Here is a 19,419-nt window from a genome sequence, read left to right as displayed (position 1 = left end):
GTGTGTTTTTTGTCTGTGCGAGTGTGTGTGTATGGGTGTGCTGGTGCTTGTGGGTATGGGTGTGGGTGTGTGTGTGGAGTGCAGTCGAGTGGTTCCCAGGGAACTTGAGTTTAAGCCATGAAACGGCGTTGCCTTGAGCAAGTGTCTTTGTCTTCGGCTCATCTTTTGTTCCATGGCCCCACACACAAAAGCATTGTGTGGTTGGTTGGCTTTTCTTTTCAGCCAGCTCGCTTTGCTTTTCTGCCGCCGCCTTTTTGCCCTTGTTTACCCTGGCTTGCTGGCTTTCTGGCGAGTGTGCAGGTCTTCTTCATACTGCGCTGTCTTTGTTGTTTACCGCCCCTGATTCCTTCAGTTCGGTTCCAGCACTCCCTGGTTCGCCATTGTATACTCGGCTTTGTTCGCTTCGATAGTGTCACATACTTAGTTGCCGATCGCTGGGAGGCTTTTTGGGGGTCAATAATGAAGTGCACATCGAGAGTCATGTGGCCCAGAAAGTATCTACCAGGGAGCAACCGAAGCCAGAGCCTTTAAAATACATAAGTCGATTTACTTTTAACTTTTGGTTCTTCATTTTTCAATTTGAATAGGTTTCTATTTAAAATATATAAATGATAATATATTATTTTTATACTTACCAAGCGACACAAAAATCAAACTTCATTCTTTACTTTCTATATTTTGTGGTTTTCTTTATTTTTTGTTTCGGTTGTTTTTGTTGTTTCACTTATATTGTTTTTATTACAAATATGCCACGACTTTTCGCTTGTTTTTCATTCGCTTTGCATTACTCCATATTTATATTTATTTTATCTTTATCCGTTTACCTCAATTCGGTTGTATACGCTAGCATAAAGCCCACCTTCTTATAAACACGCACTCGTATGCATTCCTAACATATCGTATATATATATATCATTTACTTTTTAGGTTTCAACTTACAGCTTTAAACTTTAAGTGTGGCTCTCGTATTCCTCATGCATAATTTTCAAAGTATTCCCCCTCTTCTACGTTTATTACGATGCCTTTCTGATTTGCTATCCTCGAATTTATACGTATCCTTGCTACAGATTGCTATTTGAGTGCTAGTTTCCTTTTGCATTTTGCTTGCTTTTTACATTAATGCGACTATTTTGTAATTTGTTTTTTTTTTTTTTTTTGCATTTCCATCTTGTTTAGCATTTTTCATTTATCTTTTTTACTTTAACGGTACTTTACATTGTAGCTACGCTTTGTCCGCACCCTTAAAGTGAGGGGATGAGATGAAACAAAACACTCGACCTGCCACTGATATGCTCCGAACGGAAACTATAACGACTTAGTTGCTGCTTTCGTTGGCCATTAAACGATATGGATAGGATAGCAAATGAACTGAAATCCAATGCCCCAACAATTCTACTAATTTGCTCTATTCCTACCGATCTACGATTTCCATCGATAAGTTAGTGTTTGTTTGGATAGCCTTAAATTCGTCTAATATTTAGCTAGAAGATTTCCCAAGCAGGTTTCCAATAAACTTTACACTTTTCTGCTGTTGCTGTACTTTAGTTTAGGTTAAAGCGTTGCTTTCTCTAGAGGCTATTAAAGTAGTTTCCAATGCTCTCTAACGTTTATAACTTTACGCATATGTATAATAATTTATATATATATTTATTTAGGGGTATATTTGTCTTAGATAAGCTGCGGTTAGTAATAATTTGTGTCAACAGTTTTATAATTTGCAAGGATATTCGATAGTGATATGGTTTAGCCCTTGGTGTCTATATTACACTTTTATTTGTCTAACTCAAGTGCAGGCTAGGTTCTCGCCAGATATGGTATATAGGTAAAGGTATTTTAGTATGAGTATATATATATATTTATGTGTATAAACATAATACATATCGCCGTGTATATGCATTAAGGAAGACATTTTTTCATGATTGTGACCATTTTTAATATGCGCACTTTCACACCGCTCAAGTTCCCTTCAAATGGTCAAGCTTAGACTTAAAGTTTGTAGTGCGTGTGTTGCGTTTGTCTGTGTGTGTCAAACACCCAATTAATATTCATAGAGATTCCATTCACTCAGGTGTTGTTTCTATATACAATATCCCTTTTCTTTTTCTTTACATACATTAATATAAGGCTCAACTGAAGGTTTGTTCAATATACAGTTCGTTCTAACTGTTTACAAAGTGAATGAAATATTTATACCATACTTCATAAGTTTACTTTAGGCTTATGCTTTCTTGTTGTATATCGTTGTAAATATTATGTATAGTTTTGTCATAAAGAACTATGTACAAAAGATTCGAGCATTCGAGGGACATTGTAAGAATTTCGTTTCCGTGTAAAACTCGTTTAGGTGTTCATATTGATATGTACTGTTAGTATTTAATTACGTAAATTGAGTTCAAAAGTGGTAAGAGTATGTACAGCGAACCGAAAAGGTGGCCAGGATTCTGGGGCAAGCAATGAAACCTGTTGAAACGAGGCGAGGTCACGGCTCTCGGCCCGATGAAATTGCGGCAACAATCGAAATGCAGAACGCATAATTGATTATGAAACCGTAATTGTTTTCGCGCCTCCAAACGAAATGGAAAACTATGAAATAAATTAACAATAACGTTTTGCACGCTCATGCGAATTCGAATGCGACTGCGACTGCGACTGCGAGTGTTTAATGAGTTCATTCGCACTCGCACTTGCACGCCTCACTATTATTCGTTTGCCCGGCAGAAGGAAATGCGAGGAGGCCAGACCACATTAAAATGTAATTAAAAGTCAAAAGAGAGCTGGCATATCCAGAAGAGGCACTCACATCCTTTAACAAAGTAAACACAGTTAAGGCGGTTAATAATTCTTTTTAATTGAGGCGGCCAAAAACTTTATAGAGCTTAAAGAGCAAACAAAAACAAAAGGAGCAATGCAATGGGCCTTAATTGTTGTGCGCTGTGTTTTTTTCGGGGCGAGATAATGATGAATGGACAGACGGACAGGGATTATGAGTATTGTTTACCGTACAAAACACTAGCTACGGATAGTACTTAATGCTTATGCCTTCTATATACACACCACATCAAATCCAACTATCGAGTTTTCCTCTGTTATTTGCTAACAATATTATTATGTAGACAGCAGTTTCCGTTCACGTTAAATTATAGATTAATCTAGATGAGTTCTAGGCGTATGTCCTATATGATTTGTATATCCCATAATGCCTCACATACGAGTATGTGTGTACGTATCAAAAGAGACAGCAACATCGTCAAAGGTCAACAACAAAGCTTTACAAAAATCGCAGCTAAACACAGAACTAGCCCCTAAATGTATACAACACATTATGATTATGCTATATGCTATATGCCATGTGCGGCGCCTAAGAGTATGCACCATGTCTTTATAGTTTATAGTTATCGCTATCGCTCCGCATATCGTAACTTGCCTGGCGCCTTTCCACTTTCCCACCGATGATGATCCCCCCACAAGTATCTACTACGTACAGTTATGCAATCGTCCTTGCGCTAATCCTGCGGCCATGCGGCTGTCATGTCGCCACATCGCTCATACGCAGCGTTGTCCAGCTGGAGAGGCATGCCACTGCGAGCATGGCCGCGTAGAGCAGCCGGTGGCATCCGGCAAACTGGCCCGGACCATGTCCACTCCGGGCCGCCGCACTAGTGCTCTCTGGCCAAACGACCTCGACCTCGGACATTTTGAAAATGCTCAGCAGTCGGTGGGATTGGAGCTCACTGTGCTCGCTATTGATTTGATGACTGATGGTCTTCAGTATCGCGGTGCACTCGTCCTGCAAACAGCCAGATAAGCAGTAATAGTCGTTGATTTGGTTAGTTGAGGAAATGGATTTGCTGACGTTACGCACACAGAAAAAAATTAACTACTACTACTACTACTCTACATTTACCTTTACTTTAAATCATTTTAAAACAACAACAGTCTTTATCAACTTATATTCAAATTAGGATTGATTAAGATAAGTTAATGATACATTTTAATTTAAGCTAAAGGCAGGTAAAAATATTTCATTAGAAAAGATTTAAAGCAACTTTAGGCTGCCATTCAAAGAAATTTAAAATCTTCCAAAAATTCTACTGGTTTTTATGAATAAGCCATATGTAAATTAAAATTAAAATATAAAAAACAATAAAATATTTCAATATTCTATCAAAAATACAAATTCCGATATTATTCATATTTTTCCTCTGTGTATCTGAAGAGTGCCTGTGGCTCTTGAGCATACCTTCTCCTTACGCAGCAACTCAATATCCTTCAGTTTGCCGTCGTGCGGCAGGCGCGCAGCAATGATTATGTTTTCCTCGGTCATATTGAACAGCGTGAGGGTGCACTGCGTCTGGAATAAGGGGGAATGAGCAATCCGGCAACGGAATGCAATTAATATATTGCTGGCCTTACTTTATTATGCGTTCGCTCGACCGACGGCTTACCTGATTATCGATGTATGTGGTTACGTACTGCTGCAGGGCTCGAACGGCATCCTGCACCCCAAGGTTCGTGTGGGGCCTCAGAAGCGCCTCGTCCGCTGCACTGTAGCCCAGCAGCAGGAATATCCCACCTGCAACCAAGAGAGAGCACGAAATATAAGCGAGTGCAACATCAATTGCAGCAAACGTAATTTACTGCCGGGATCCGCGCTCGAAAACGCACGCAAGTGCCATGTGGCAAGTGGACAAGAGCCACGCAACCTTGCTGCCACAATAGTCCTTTTTGTGTCAAATACGCTCCAAAGTGGCTTTTCTGCGAAGGAGGTGCTCTGACAAAGGCTTTAAAGGAATGTGTGCGGGCTGCACTTGGAATGCAATCGGCTTTTACTTTGTCAAGGTGTTGGAAAAAGGACATTTTTTATAAAGGCAAAGCACCACAAGAAATATTGCAGGATTTTTTAATCTAATTAAATAACATTAAAGCGTGAAAACACCATTTTGATAAAATTATATAAATTGGATTCTAATGAATATTTATCTTTTTCTTGTATAAACAGGTTGAATTCAATAAAAAATAAAAAAAATGTCTCGCAACCAGAAGTAAATAAAGAGCTCGTAGATCAATTAAAAATATATATTTATAAATTATATATAAATCATATAAAAATTAACAACAAATATACATTAATCATGTACACATTCTTGAATAATTTAGGGAAATATATTTTCAAGGAATGTTGTCGAAAATATTTTCAACACCTGATATAAAAGTATTTAATGTGAGATAATAGAAATTCATTGACCTAAATAACAACAATGCTACAACATTCAACTAAAATATATTTAAAAAACAATACAAATAATGGTTATTAATTCATGATGCCTGCTAAAACTACAATTTAACAAATGGTCAGAAATAAATTATAAATTGTGGGTTAGGTGTAAAACGGTCTTGTATTTCAGACATCAAAACCGCCACTCCTCTAACTTAAAGGAAAAATTGAAATTTGCGTAGTGTAGGATTCTGGTTGAGTTCTCAGGCAGTTGCACACAAAAATGCTGCAGCATTCCTTCGGACAGCCTTGCCTCGTCATCGCCTGTCGCCGGCGATAATCGCTAAGTGCTTAACGCACAGCGAACCCGACACGCCACCGCAGAGGCGCCGCAATAATGCAGCCGGGTGTATATCCTTTTCAGCTGAAAGGACCAAGGAGCGGGAAAGTGTTGGAAGTGGCAACTCACCTGGCAGAATGTACTCCCCGAGCGGCGGTTTCATGCAGATGAAGCGGCCCGAGTAGCAGAGGCAGCGGCCGCGGAACGCCTGGTAGGCGGGGGAGGCGTGGCTGTAGAAGGCGAGGGCGGTGCGGCAGGGGGCGAACGGGACACAGAGGGCGTGGCAGGTGAGGGTGAGCGACTCGCCGCAGCTGCACAGCTCACTGCACTCGACGTCGTCCAAGGAGTAGATCTGAAACGAAGCAATTCCCCCGAAAGGCGATAAGTGAAGGAACAAAGAAGCATTGTGCGGGCATATTACGTATACGCCAGGTGTAGTCATAATTAAATGATGGCACAAACAAAAGCGAAATTTATTTCTCCTCCCCTTCCCATTCACTTTGCAAGCGGAATTCCTATTTATATTTCATGATTCCCTATTTTCCCAAGCACGTGCCAACACACGAATGCAACGCACGAATCCAACTTTTCATACGGATATTCTCAACTTTGAGCTGCCTGGTTGGCTGGCCACTTCTCTCCGGCTTAACTTTTAGTTATGTAAATGCGCTAAAAAGCACTTTCGCAACAAAAGCCCGCAAGAGAAATAAGTGAAATATTAATTTGCACTTATTCGGCTGCGTACTTGCCATTTCGTTTAAGTGCGGTAATAAATAAAGCACACTTAAATGTTTGCAGTATTTTATACTCGACTGCAATTGTGTTTGATTTGGATTTAATTTACTTACTCGCTTGCTGCTGCCTTCTCGAATTAGTTGATCCGACTGACGAGGTCGCTGCACAACACAGTTTCCTGCAAGCAAAATCATATTGAGAGCTTAATTGATGGAATAATTCATTAAACTAATTTGATGACACAGAATGCTCATTCGCCAAACAAGTTTAACACCTTTAATGGAACTTAATTCTCACTTTATTTGCACAATGTTATTTGGCTCGAAGCGTGGCTCTTTTGTTGGCGGCAAGGTCTTGACTTCGCACCACCCACAGCGGACACACGTCCCATTTTTTTTTGGTGGCAGGCAACGTACACAATGCGACCCTGCCACTCATGCCCAAATAACGGATGTCCGCCACTCATGTGGAGCATTCATCATGTCATCAACGCCATTACGAGTTTTTCCTGGCCAAAAAGTTTCGTTGGCGAAGGGGCGAATCACAAATTTGCACATGCATGAACACTTGAGAACGGAGTTGAAGTTGAAGACCTTGCCACTTAATTACAACCAAAGGGCACTTAAAACTGCCACGATGCGACTTAACTGGCACCTGGGGCTTTGCCATCCCATCCCATCCAATCCAAATCCCTGTTTTGGCCCAACTTTGCCAATAAAGTCGCCATAACATGCACATTAATAATTAAACCTTACCACACGGGGGTCGACAGTTTACAATGCTTAAATATAGTTTTAAATCTCCGCCTCACTGCACGAGCAAAATCAATTATAGATGAGACACAAACAGGTTCAGCTGCGGGCCAGAAACATTTCATGCAAAATTCAAAGCCAAATGTCCCAAGTGTCTAAATAATTACAACGGACGAGCTGACCACACGGGATGACGAACGGACTGACAAACTGACGGACTGACTGGCTGACAAAACGGATGGACTGCTGAACTGACGGACTGATGGACTGAATGAGTGACGGTGGGCAAACAAACAAACTCATTTACATTTTTAATGATGTTTGTAAACACGTTGCGACCCCGGAGTCCCCGTGATAAATGAATGGACAACAAACGATGGCCTCGGCAGGAGGTTTTAAATAACGGAAGTATTATCACAATGCAGCCGAGTGATATGTGTGCGTTTGGCATTCGAAACCTAATCGGATTTGGCCATGTTCTAGCTTCGCAAGAATCGGCTCGGAGGTCCCTTCATGCATTTTGGCGCACATATTTGCGTAGTAGTCGAATAATTGCCACATGGGCCGAAAGCAAACTCATTTCCGGTTATGCGTATGGTTGTGCGGGTGGGGTAACCATTGCGGATACTGAATTTTGAATGATCGGCGCACAAAATATTAAAATAATAATCACGACCGGAGCTGAGTTATGCTTTCAATTAGCCAAACAACCGCAGTCACCGCATCAATTATGTTTAAAAGTTCGAAACGGAAACGATACCTAAAAGTACAAAAATTAAGAGTGATGGGTGTGCACATCAGAAAAAATAAACCTCATTATGAGTATTATAAATTCTTTTTTGCTTTGGCACTCTGAATATGATTTTTTTAAGCTCCAAGAAAAAAATCTATTTACAGTAAAACTAAAAAAAGTTTTAAGTTAAAGAATATTTCTATTCTTAAAGGAAGAACAAATCTTACCCTGTATATTTAAAAAAGTTCAGTACTCAACTATATTCTGGGTTAAGTACTAAAATAAAAAATAGTCTAAATTTTTTGTGCATTTAAAAATAGTATCCTTGCATACATTTTATTTCCTACTTTTAGCTTAAGTTGTGTGATTTTTATTTTAACGTAGATCTCTGAATTTAAAAATCAAAGGATGTGTTCTGTTTATTTTGTTAAGTATGTCATCTATTTAATGAATATTAAGCTGGCGAAAAGTTTAGAATACGCACAAGAGACTCCGCCAATGTTTGTCTGCCTTGTAATTGAGGGACAAAGGAAATACATTTTCCGGACAGGTTCGACCTGAATTGGATGCCCAATTCCGACTCACTGGGCGGTCCAATTTATAACCGACTTGCATTTACTTACTCGGGGGCTGTGTTGTTGTCGTGGTGGCCATTGTTGTGGTTGTTGTGGTTACCGGCTCCGTGATGCTGATGCCCACAAATTCTGTTGTTTCCCTTGGGTCGACGAAAATTACTGGATCATCGAAATCTACACTGCTGCCACGTCCCTTTCCGCCATTTTTACGTCTGCCGTTGCCGTTGCTGTTGCCGTTACCATTGCCATTTCCATTTCCGTGTCCATTGCCGTTGCCGTTGTGATAATCGTCATTTCCGCCATTTCCGCCGCTCTCGACATTTACGCTGGGCAGCGGTATTGAATCGGGTGGATCGAGATAATTGTGTTCCACCGATGTTGGCTCTGATTTCTCCTTTGGCTGCCGTTTTTAACCCATCCACATTTTTTGTTGGCATTTTTTTTTGCGTTTTTTTTTTTTTTTTGGTTTGGTTTGGTTTTGCGTTTCGCGGTTTTTCAATTTTGTTGCATGTTTTTTATTGTTGTGTTTCATATTTTTTGTTTCGCATTTTTATTTATTTATTTGCATTTTTCGTGGTTTTTGCGGTTCATTGTTGCAATGTTGTTGTTTGTGAGGAAGAGAAAAGATGTTAAAGAGTTTGAAAACGAATGCGGATATATATATTTGTGTGCTGGCGGGGTTTAATCTTTTTGCCGCTCCGGCTGCAAAGGCAGCTGCATTGGCTGTAGGTCGGGAATTGATTGCTTTGTCGGTTTGCCAACCCGAGGAACTGGGCCACAAGCAGCAACTGTAACAGAAATTCACCAGCACCAGCACCCACACTCGGAAAAAGGTGTATTATCATGAATTATTATGATTATTTTTTGAAGATAGGTAACTATAATTTGGAGTTTTATAATTCCAATGTTAATAAAGTTGTTGGACTTAGAACAAAAAGATAATAAAATATCTAATTTGGTTTTAAAGAATCCTTATGCTGATCCTCTAACTTCACTGGCTGTTTACTATTGTGTTCTAATAAAATGCAATATTCAGAAAATCTTTATAAATGTTCGTCAAAAGCAAACGAATACATTTTTTTGTGCTGCTTGAATTTTTTTTATCTGTTTGAATATTTTTCTTATTTTTTTTAGCCCTCTCTATTTGGTGTAACACTTTCAAATTTTCTCGAGTGCAGAATACTGTTGGCCGGAGCAAAACAGAGTCCGGCGCTGAATTCGGGGTGTGGACTTTGGCTTGACCTGGCATGTTGTGTGGCATATTGTCCGCTTTGTCCGTACGGTCGGCCACGCCCCCGCCGCCCCATTTGAGTCACTGATTGAGTGCTGATTGGAAAACAGAAAACGAACCGACGGACGACCTGATGGACTGATGGTGGGGCGGGGGAAACCGGACGGACGGGACGAACGGATGGGGGAATTTGGCACAGGTAACTGTTGTTGATGCTTGTTAAAATCGAACGGAGCGGGACGATTTGAATGGGATCAGATCGACCACTAGTTGACCGCAGTGGGGCAATTAGGACCCAAGGGGGAGTATCCGACGCCCGGGCAGGCACTCACCGCAATGACGTCCTTGAAGATGTGCGTCGCCGGCTTTCTTGGCGTCTGCCTTGGCTGCAAACTGGTCGTCGTCGTTGTTGTTGTGGTGGGCGGCGGAGGGGGTGGCGGCGCTCGCGTGGTCGTCGTCGTCGTTGTTGTTGTCGTCGTGGTGGTCGTCGTCGTTGTGGTGGTGAGGAAACCGAGCTCAGCCAACCGCTTCATATGGAAATCCTTTTGAGCCTCAACTGTCAAGATTCGAAGATTGCGTGCGTTAATGAGCGAGCAGTCACATACAGAGAAGGTGGTTAAATAATTGTGAATGAAAGTCAAAAGACCATTTAACAAGACATGGAATCATCAACAAATTCGCAGTTTCAAATAAGAAAAACAAGAAACAAATTTATTGGATATTTTAAGGTTGATGTTTGGTATATGTTTCTTAAACCAATTATAAAATTCCCATGGTTGATTGGTAAAATATACAGGTTTGCTAGAACTTATATGGAAATAAGTCTTTATAAACAATAAAGCAGCAATAAGGGCTTTTTATTTTTGTATGCTTTTTCTAAGTGTAGCAACCTTAGTCGGTTTGTGTGACTTACCAACACAAGGGTTCATCCAGAGAAGACGTCTCCATCCCACACATTGGTACAGGTGCTGGGGATCTGTTCCCTGGCAGGCACAGGTGGTCCTCAACATGGTGCCCAGAATGCCAATCATGGCCGTTCGACAACCACTCGGTCTGCCTGCGCATTTCTTGGTCACGCTGTCCACAGCGCAGGCCTGCTCGTAGTACTCCAACTTTAATCTGTTACAGGAAGCAAAATAAACATAGGATATGAAGTGTAAAATAAAAATAAACTGTATTTTGCTTGGGTTAACATAAAAGTTTTCAATTCAGTTTTTTATTTACTACAACTTGCACACTTTAATAAAATAAATATTCTTAAATTTCTCAAGGTGTAATGATAAGCAGCCACGTAAACCCCAAGTAAGTCAATTGAAGAAACTGACATCCCCTTCCCCACCATGGAGGCAGTGCCTGTGGCGATGTCTTCGTGACTGTCATGCGCCAGTTAGCTGCAGATGCAATTCTCCTGGCCGAAAGCTCCCCACTCTACCAGAGATTCCGGTGATAAGTGGGCCGTTACCTGCACTGCAGCTTCTCTCTTACCTGAGATTGATGTCGGCCAATTTGTGCCGGCATTACTCTTGGCATCCTACGGCATTTCGTCGTCTTGGGACGAATACCCATTCTGCAACCCCATCAAAGCGACTTAATTTATGAGGCCCCAATCTCAGGCATTCGGGTGGTGATTTTTGGTCAAGTGCCATGCGACGTATGCGTAATATTTCAATTGCAGCTTATCGACTCAAGGCGATGACTTGGGCATTCCAATCTGATTGGATGTTGCCTAATTGTGGTTGCAGTTTGGGTTAAGGTGTCTGCAATACTCAGCGTTAATATCACGTTACAATGGACAAGGTAAAGCGATTTCTATTCAAATGTATATCTGCTTATTCAGTTTGCGTATTGTTCCATTACTATAATAAACTCAATCTTTGTAGATTTAATGGATGATAATTTAAAAACCTTTTTAGGAAATACTTTCGGTATAGTTATTAAAGATTATTTTTCTATTCAATTGACTCCTCTGCAGCAAAAAAACCATTTAACCTCACTTTAGTTTTTAGGTTGCAAGACCTCTTCAGAAAAACGCTTATAAAACGCCACGCAGTTTTTCATGGCTTCCATGTTTGAGAAAGTTTCTCTTTGGTCGTTTGCCAACAGAAGTTTTGCAACCTTAAAAAGTGAATAGTTCTATATTTCCACCCTCTTATCTCAATCCATGGCTGACGCAAAAGCCGAGATTTTCTTGCGCTTTCTTGGTTGGCATTACGCAACCAACGTTTTGTGCAACCGAAGGTGCCGAAGTGCAGTTTAAGACGTCAGGGCTGCAGCTTCGATGGCAGCCAAACAAATGAGCATTCCCTCTGCTCGAAACACGTTCGCAGAGGCACGTGTTGGCGCACAACGCGTCGTATACGTAATAAGTCAACATAAGCACTCCACACGTTGCCTGCAACTTCTCGGAGGCCCCTGGCTTTGCCCCCTATTTTGCCCCTCGCCCCTCCGGTTGAAGCATACAAAATGAGCGTCATTAGTCCAATTTAGTTGTTTACCAAAGCAAGTGCGATTCACTTAAAAGGCAATTAATTTTCACAGCCACAGCTACGACCACGTACTTTGCGGTCGTTCAGCCGTAACATGACAACAAACAAACAAACACCAACACCACCACCACCCTCGAATGGCGAACCATCCTCCATTTCTAAGCATGTGCATCCGAGATGGAAGCTGGTGGGTGCTGCATCGTATTTATAACTCAACTTTGTGTTTGACACATTCACGCGGTCTGGCCTGCAAGTTTCAGCAGCCGCCTCCTAATGAAGAGCTGCTCCGTGGAGATTGAGGAGTTTCCCTCGGCAAACTGGTAATTTTATGCCCCGCTTCCCGGCAACTACGGAATTTGGGAGCAGAATACCGAGCTCCGGCAGCCAACCAACTAACCCTCACCCGTGGCACGGTGTCAGTTTAACGAGTTCGGCTGAGTGCCATCAAAGTTGCGGCTTGCGCTGACTTTGCCGTGGCTAAACGCCTCTAATTCAATATCGAGGCGCGCCCGAGACTAAATCTATGAAATTCAATTTGGCTTAATTGAATTTGGGGTTAAATTAAAAACGCTTTTTTGGCAGTCGCCTATACGGTAGTGTACAAGTTGTTTCCTGATAAAAGTTTTAAAAAAACAAACCAAAAAAAAAAAAGAAGTTAGAAGAAGTTTTAGGAAACTAGCTTTAAATTTGGTTCTCAAATTAATAAGTCCAAAAATGTCAACCAAATTATAAATATATATTCAAATAATTATTTTTTTAAGTCAATCTTTTATTTTTTTACTTAAGCAACCAAAAATAAGAGGTTTTGCTTTTAACTAACTGTAAATAATGAATTAGCTTATCCTTAATTTTACCTGTTTACCTCTTTTTCAAGAAAACTTATAGTTTTTTGTACCATTCTAAATGGCTAATACTTTGACATTTGTTAATAAATATTTATCTATTTATACAAGGAATACTTAAATAAATATATTAGAATTTAAAGAAAATATGACTTCCTATTTAATTATTTATTTCCTAGTTAGATATTTCCTATTAAAACTTTTATTACAATATACATTAAGGAGTTTGAAGTACTTTAAGGGTTTCTCTTGTAAATGGAAAAACACAAATTAAAGCTTTTCAGCATTTAAAATATTAAAGCAGTTACAGTATTGGTAATGCAATAAAAGCAATAAACAACACAAATGCTTGCACATTACCACACCAACGCGGTCGGGAAATATACATTGAATCGTGCATATTTCCGGTTCCGTTCGACGCTTAAATCGCGCCCGATTTCTGAAATATGACCCTTGACCCACCTGCACTCGCGGTCCTCCTTGCAGCTGTCGGCGACCACGTGACAGGCGGGCGGTGGATGGTAGTAAATGCCGTTGGAGCTGGCCGGATTACTGTTATCGGGCGGTCGCTGTGCGCACACTGGATGCAGTTTTTCCTGTGCAATCATGCACATGTCGTGCCGATTGCCGTTCCCATTCCCGTTCTCGTTGCCATTGCCATTGCCGCTCTGCAGGCTGCTGGTTGTTTTTCTGAAACCGGGTAACAATGGGTTTTCGTTGAGTTCCTTCATGCTGCAAGCCACCAATCGGCTGCCCAGCCACTTACTTGCATAGACAAAAGGCGATGTCCAGGTTGAGGTCCTCGTGGGGCCCCTTGTAGAAGGCCTGCAACGAGGACATGCACGCGTTGCGATTGCACCTATGCAGCTCGCAGTGCGTCAGCATTGGCTGCAGGGACGATGAGCAGGACGGATCTTCCCGGCAAGTGTCCAATGCCGTGTGACAGGTACTCTGAGCGGGGAGAGGTGCATCGGGAGAAATAACGCATTAAATCAGTAATTTGTAATGGCTACCTTTCATATGAGTATAAATTTCTGGGCAATAAATAAACCCTTTGATCATAACAGCACCATTCTTAAATAATGCAATAAATAAAGTACACAAAATCAACATCAGCACTTTAAGGATTCTCAAGATTATTTAAACATACCAAAAACTGTTATACCGATATAAATGAAGGAAATTTGCAGACAAACACTAGTAATCAATAGAGACTCACACGTAAATCTTAAGAGATTCCGAAATATAATAAATGTAATCAATAACAACAAAAAAATTGTCGTTAATTGTCATTATGATTTTATGAACCGTTGAACAAGTGTTTTATTAAAGAAATCAATTTTATAAACAGGTTATAAGTGGTGCTTAGAACTTATCCTGTGTTGCTCCATAATTATTAAAATTAGTTTTATGTAAAATATAAATATATATGTAGGAACTTAATAAAGCTATAAATACTTGTAACTAAACGATTTTAATTTGAATATTAATTTGATTTTAACATCTTTAAAATTGATCAAAGGTTTTATGTGTTCAAATAAAATTTCAAGTATAGTTTTAGTCAATAAATGGGTTTTTTTGCGCAGTGCTCTGTAATAAACGGTACAAATTGTGTGAGCTGCACTTTGCATTTTCCATGACTCGTTTCGGGGCTTTTCTTTGCACTCACCTGAAAGTGTTGCTTGATTATTTCCGTTGAGAGGTCAACTTCGACATCCTGACCACCTGCAACCGGCCAAACGTGCCCAAGTGCGTCAGTTGCATTTGCATTTGCATTTGCATCGAGTAAATGTCGCCCAGGGGAGTCGGTCGATCGGGGAGTTGTCGTTTTCGTTGTCGATGGAAAGAGATGGTGACCGCAACGGAGATGCGTAGAGAAAATGTTTGAAATAGTTCATTAGTTTTCGATTTGCGCAACCCTTTTCCAGCATATTCGATTCGGATTCGGAATATGGAATACGGATTTGCCATTGACACTCCGGCAATCGCACACCCAAAAATGTCCCATGCCGCCTGTCCCCAACCAACTTGGCCAACTGCATTAGCTGATTTAATCCAATTGGGTTTGGTTTAAGCTCAATCATCCAGCTTTTTGTGAAAATGAATTGTAAAATCGCTGATTACGCCAATCGAGAGTGGATGGAATTTAGAACTAATTAAAATGTTGAACTCATCGACAGCTTTTGTTTGTGCATATATGCCGCTGCGAGGTCTTAATTAATTTCATTTATTTATATCCGTTTTCAGCCTTTTATTAGCTTATTCACTCTCAATTGGCTCATTTATTTATGGGATTCAGGTGTAATTCACACATTAAGCTGAATTGAATGCCTAACTGAAGGCCAGAAAAGTGTTTTCGATTATTGAGAGCCCAAATGCCTAATCACAACTCAATTACTATAACATTTCCATGATCCACTTTTAATCGGAATATCAATCAGCAAGGCTGGTTGGTTTGGGCGACAGGAGCTATCGATTGCATTTTAATTAACCAACTTTTTGTTCGCTCTTCAGTTTCAATTGGTAATCACAAAACGTTCAAATGCCACCGCACCCCAGCCCCTCGCACTTGAACCAAAAACGGATAGAAATTATTAAATCAAAATAACAGAAATGCACATAAATAACGTAAATGAAATGCAAATATTCCACAAATTTGTTTATTGCCTATTACTGGACTGGAATCCGGGGAAGGCTTTGAGATTGAGAGTGAGATTCAACTGGGAGTTGGGGGATAATACTTTCAAGAGTTTAGGGGCGTGGTCGCAGGGTCTGCAGGGCTGGCAAAACACAACTAAGTTCTATATATGTATATGAGAGGTATATTTTATTCGACTTTAAAAACTACCAAACCTACTGATAAAAACATTCTGTTTTTGGGGGGATCGGCAACGATATTCTAGCGTTAGACTGTACTCCTTTGTGACTGTGTATTTTAAGGGGGGTTATGATTTATTTATTGGGTTTGCCGGGCTCCCGGCTCGGGACTCATGATTCTATGCTAATGTTCTGACGACTGTGAGAATGTGTTTCTTTGGCATACTTTATTGGTTTTCTGTACTCTGTGTGTGTGGTCTTGGAAATGAAAACATAAGCGCGACGCTGCAGACTCAGCAAAATAAAATGAATTTCTGCTTCGGAAAAATAAAATGAGAAGGTACGAATGTAAACGCAAATAATTAGATTTCAAACGAAAGTAGGAATAAGCCAAACAGAAAGTCGAGCTGCGGCGGAAAAGCAAAGGAAAATGTCTTAAAAAATCAATTTATATGTTTTCTTTTTGGGGGAGAATTTCGCGACAGCTTTTAGCGAATTCAACCTCGGTCTGTTTCGAGAATCAGGTTGAATAGAAGTCCCGAAGAAGGAAGTTTTTGATGTTTCGGTGGCTTTGTTGTATGAGACAATGAACTCGATGTCTTGTGAACTTGAATGAAAATGTATGGCACAAAGGTTTGCATTGGAAGGGGTCTTGGTTCTCAAAAAATTTGATCGAAAACGCTTTAATTGTTATGTTTGATTGTAGTAACAGTTATTGTTTGGATTCAAAAACTGGGTGCGTTGGAAAAAATTTGAAAAAGTGTGCTGGAATTGAATGTAACAAAATTGGAATGGTTTTCTTTGGTATTTTTTTTTTTGTTTTTGGTTTAAGTTTTAATATATATTTTAGGAAAAAAATCAAATGAATTTTGTTTAGGTTTTGGTTTTGTTTAGGGTTTTCATTTTGCTCACTTAACATACGAAAAAAGTTAGTATCGAAAATATTCACAACTTGTACATATGTAAGTTTCTAATTCCGTTTGAATTTTCTAGAATTTGTTGTTAGATAAACAAAATGACAAACAAAATTCATAGAAAGAAATTGTTTTTAAACGCATTGGAAGCAAATTGTTTGGTTTAAATTTTGTTTTGATATATTTTTTGTAGAAAAATTTCAAAAAACTCTCAAAACAAATGGCAAGCTACTTTAAAAGAACTGAACACAAAATGAATTGAAAGAGCTCGAGATATGTAAATATTTATATATGTATAGAAATTGTAAAGTATAAATTGTTTGTTGTTGTAACTATACTTAAGTTTCATTTGGTTTTTATCGTTTGATATAAAGGTTTAGCGATTGCCAAAAATTATGCACAAAGCCAAGGGGCGCACGCATCGCGCCAAGTTGTATTTATATGTATATTCACCTTTAACACAAAAGCAAAAATTTGAATGAATTCAATGTTAGTTTATTCAAAAAATTTACCTGCAACTCGGGGTGTTTTTGGTTACAGGGGGACGGCACAAAACGGAAATCATAAATAAATTCACAGAAATCTATCTAAAATGGTGAACGAACGAACAAAATGAAACAACGAACTTTTTGCCTGTTAATTAGTTCTAGAAGTTTGCACACACATATCTGGATTTTATTTGGCTGTGTGTGTGTGTACTGCTGCGTATTAATTGATATATATATATATATAAATATATTTTTTTAATTTTTTGCTTGGTTGGTTTGCAGTTAGTTGGTCGTGGATTTTGTTATTTATGGATTACGTTCATGCTAATACGTGTACACATACTTTGGTAGTAAACACCGGCATTTCCGTTTCCGCCGTAGCCCAAGCCCGTATCAATGATATCGAATGGTTCATTATCGACAGCCGCCGCTGCCATGTGCCGCTGATGGAAGCCGCTTATATTGAACGGATAGCTGGGCACGCCGTGCATCGAGCCCGGATAGTTATAGCTGCCGGACAGGCCCATGCCCATTCCCATGCCCAGTCCGTAACCGGAAACGGATCCGGATGAGGTGACCGTGCCGGAACCGGAGCCGGAGCCCATGGCTATAAGTGGCGTATCAATTAGGGCCAAATTATCATTGAAGATTCTCTGATGCAGTTTCTCGTCCATTCCCAATATTCTTACTGCAATTTGAGGTTAGCAAGAAGAGAGAGGGTAGAATTGTTGTAGTTGTTGTTGTGGTTGTTGTTCAGTGCCATCTATATTGTTGTTTGATTTGTTGTTATTGTAGTTGGAGTTATTGTTGTGACTGTAGTTGCAGCTACGCAGCATTTGAGTTATCCAATCAGATTCGCACAAATTTCTGTATACATTTTATTTTGTAGCACTTGCCTTTCTTACAATCAATTTTATTGCTATTAGTATACTTTTTATTGTACGTATTCAACAAAAAAAAAAACATCGCTTGTAAAGAAAATGATATTTTTCGAATGCCGAAGTTACTTGGCACAAAACAAAAGAATTTCCATTCGAAAAGAAAACGAATACAGATAGTGTCACCGAAAGGAGAGAAAAAATTGAACAAACATACAGAGGAGAGTGTGAGCAGAACGGTGCCAACAATTATCGTTTAAAATTAGTGCAGGGCAGGCGAGTAAAACGTTTTGCATTGAAAGGGAAAAAGAAACTGAAACGGATTCGGATTCGGAGTCTGAATTGTTTTTAGCTCCCCAATCGATTTCCATTACAGGTTTTGCGTCTCGTCATGCTCCGATTGCCATTTGCTATCAATGGCAAAACATAAACAGAAGACAAACAGGAGCGCCTGTCTCTGTGTCTGTCAAATGTCATGCGCTGATAGAGCGGCCAAATGGCAAATGGGGAGCGGTTGGGGCTGAAAACGGTTTGCAACCGCAGCAGTGGCTGCGCCATCACCACCGACAGTCAAAGAAAAAAATTTATTTTTATAGTCGTGTCAAATATTAAGCTTTTATAACTCTAAAACCCCTCATTATTACAAAGAGAATAATTTCCATTCTACTGTTTTAAGTTGAATAATCGTTTTTCTCAAAATATTTAAAACAAAATTTTTTTTCATCTTCGAATAAAAAACACACAACATTTTGTTTTAATAAGTTATTAATTGTTTTTCTTTGTTACGTTACTGAAATAAAATATTTTACTTTATAAGGTATAATCATTTTTACCCTTTTATTCAACTATTTACTTCTTTACTATTAATTTCTTTAAGTATCTATAAAAAACAGACCACCTTAATGGTAACTTTTTTTGTGCCAGTGCCGGAATGGCTTATCTCGCCGAGAGCACGCCGAAGTGCGCTTCATTTGTGGCGTCTGGCAAAGCTCAAAAGGATGCCAATCCCAGGACCCCAAGCCCTCTCCCCGCCGGAATGTCTGGGAGTCCAGTGCTGGCGCTAAATGGCCAAGGATTTGCCAGGATACGTGCGACGTACTTATGTTTGTCGCTCCCTCCGCCATCGCAAATATTTGCACAATAAACGATGGCCTCGGGGAAGGGAAAGGGGGAGGGGAAGGAGTGAGAAATGTCTTGGGAGGGTGGCTTGAATGGGATTAGCTCCGTTTGTTAACTGTTATCGCGCTTGTAAGCCCCTGTCGTCGAGTGGATCTGTGTCATCTAATTGTTGCGTATACGCGTTGCCTTCAATACAAAACGTTTTCAGCTGCACTTGGTTAGGGTCATTGCATGCCATTCAACAGTGTACCAAAGCGCAGAATTCCTATAAAGTTGAGTTTGCCGCAAGCGGCA

The 19,419-nt window shown here is 39.9% G+C and overlaps 1 protein-coding gene across 6 annotated transcripts in view; it reads right to left on the bottom strand.

Moving 5' to 3' along the window:
* Positions 1-663: 663 nt before the first annotated feature.
* LOC108093344 overlaps positions 664-19,419 on the bottom strand; it is a 116,065-nt gene continuing 97,309 nt past the window's right edge. For 3 of the 6 annotated variants that reach the window (XM_017193347.2, XM_017193346.2, XM_017193349.2), the window contains 11 exons: positions 14,579-14,634; positions 13,676-13,860; positions 13,372-13,599; positions 10,495-10,700; positions 9,914-10,137; positions 8,399-8,750; positions 6,404-6,468; positions 5,685-5,907; positions 4,446-4,573; positions 4,241-4,351; positions 664-3,787 (listed from right to left, as the gene is read on the bottom strand). In XM_017193347.2, coding sequence (XP_017048836.1) covers positions 3,527-3,787; positions 4,241-4,351; positions 4,446-4,573; positions 5,685-5,907; positions 6,404-6,468; positions 8,399-8,750; positions 9,914-10,137; positions 10,495-10,700; positions 13,372-13,599; positions 13,676-13,860; positions 14,579-14,634 — 2,039 coding nt within the window. In that variant the 3' untranslated portion in view covers positions 664-3,526. Of the gene's footprint in view, positions 3,788-4,240; positions 4,352-4,445; positions 4,574-5,684; positions 5,908-6,403; positions 6,469-8,398; positions 8,751-9,913; positions 10,138-10,494; positions 10,701-13,371; positions 13,600-13,675; positions 13,861-14,578; positions 14,635-17,471; positions 17,817-19,419 lie in introns of those variants that run through there. The other 3 variants (XM_017193352.2, XM_017193348.2, XM_017193351.2) reach the window with 2 other exon arrangements.

The sequence above is a fragment of the Drosophila ficusphila genome, unplaced genomic scaffold, assembly GCF_018152265.1.
Source record: "Drosophila ficusphila isolate 14025-0441.05 unplaced genomic scaffold, ASM1815226v1 contig_791, whole genome shotgun sequence".
In the NCBI taxonomy this organism is placed as follows: domain Eukaryota; kingdom Metazoa; phylum Arthropoda; class Insecta; order Diptera; family Drosophilidae; genus Drosophila; species Drosophila ficusphila.
This window is presented reverse-complemented; position numbering and strand designations above follow the sequence as displayed.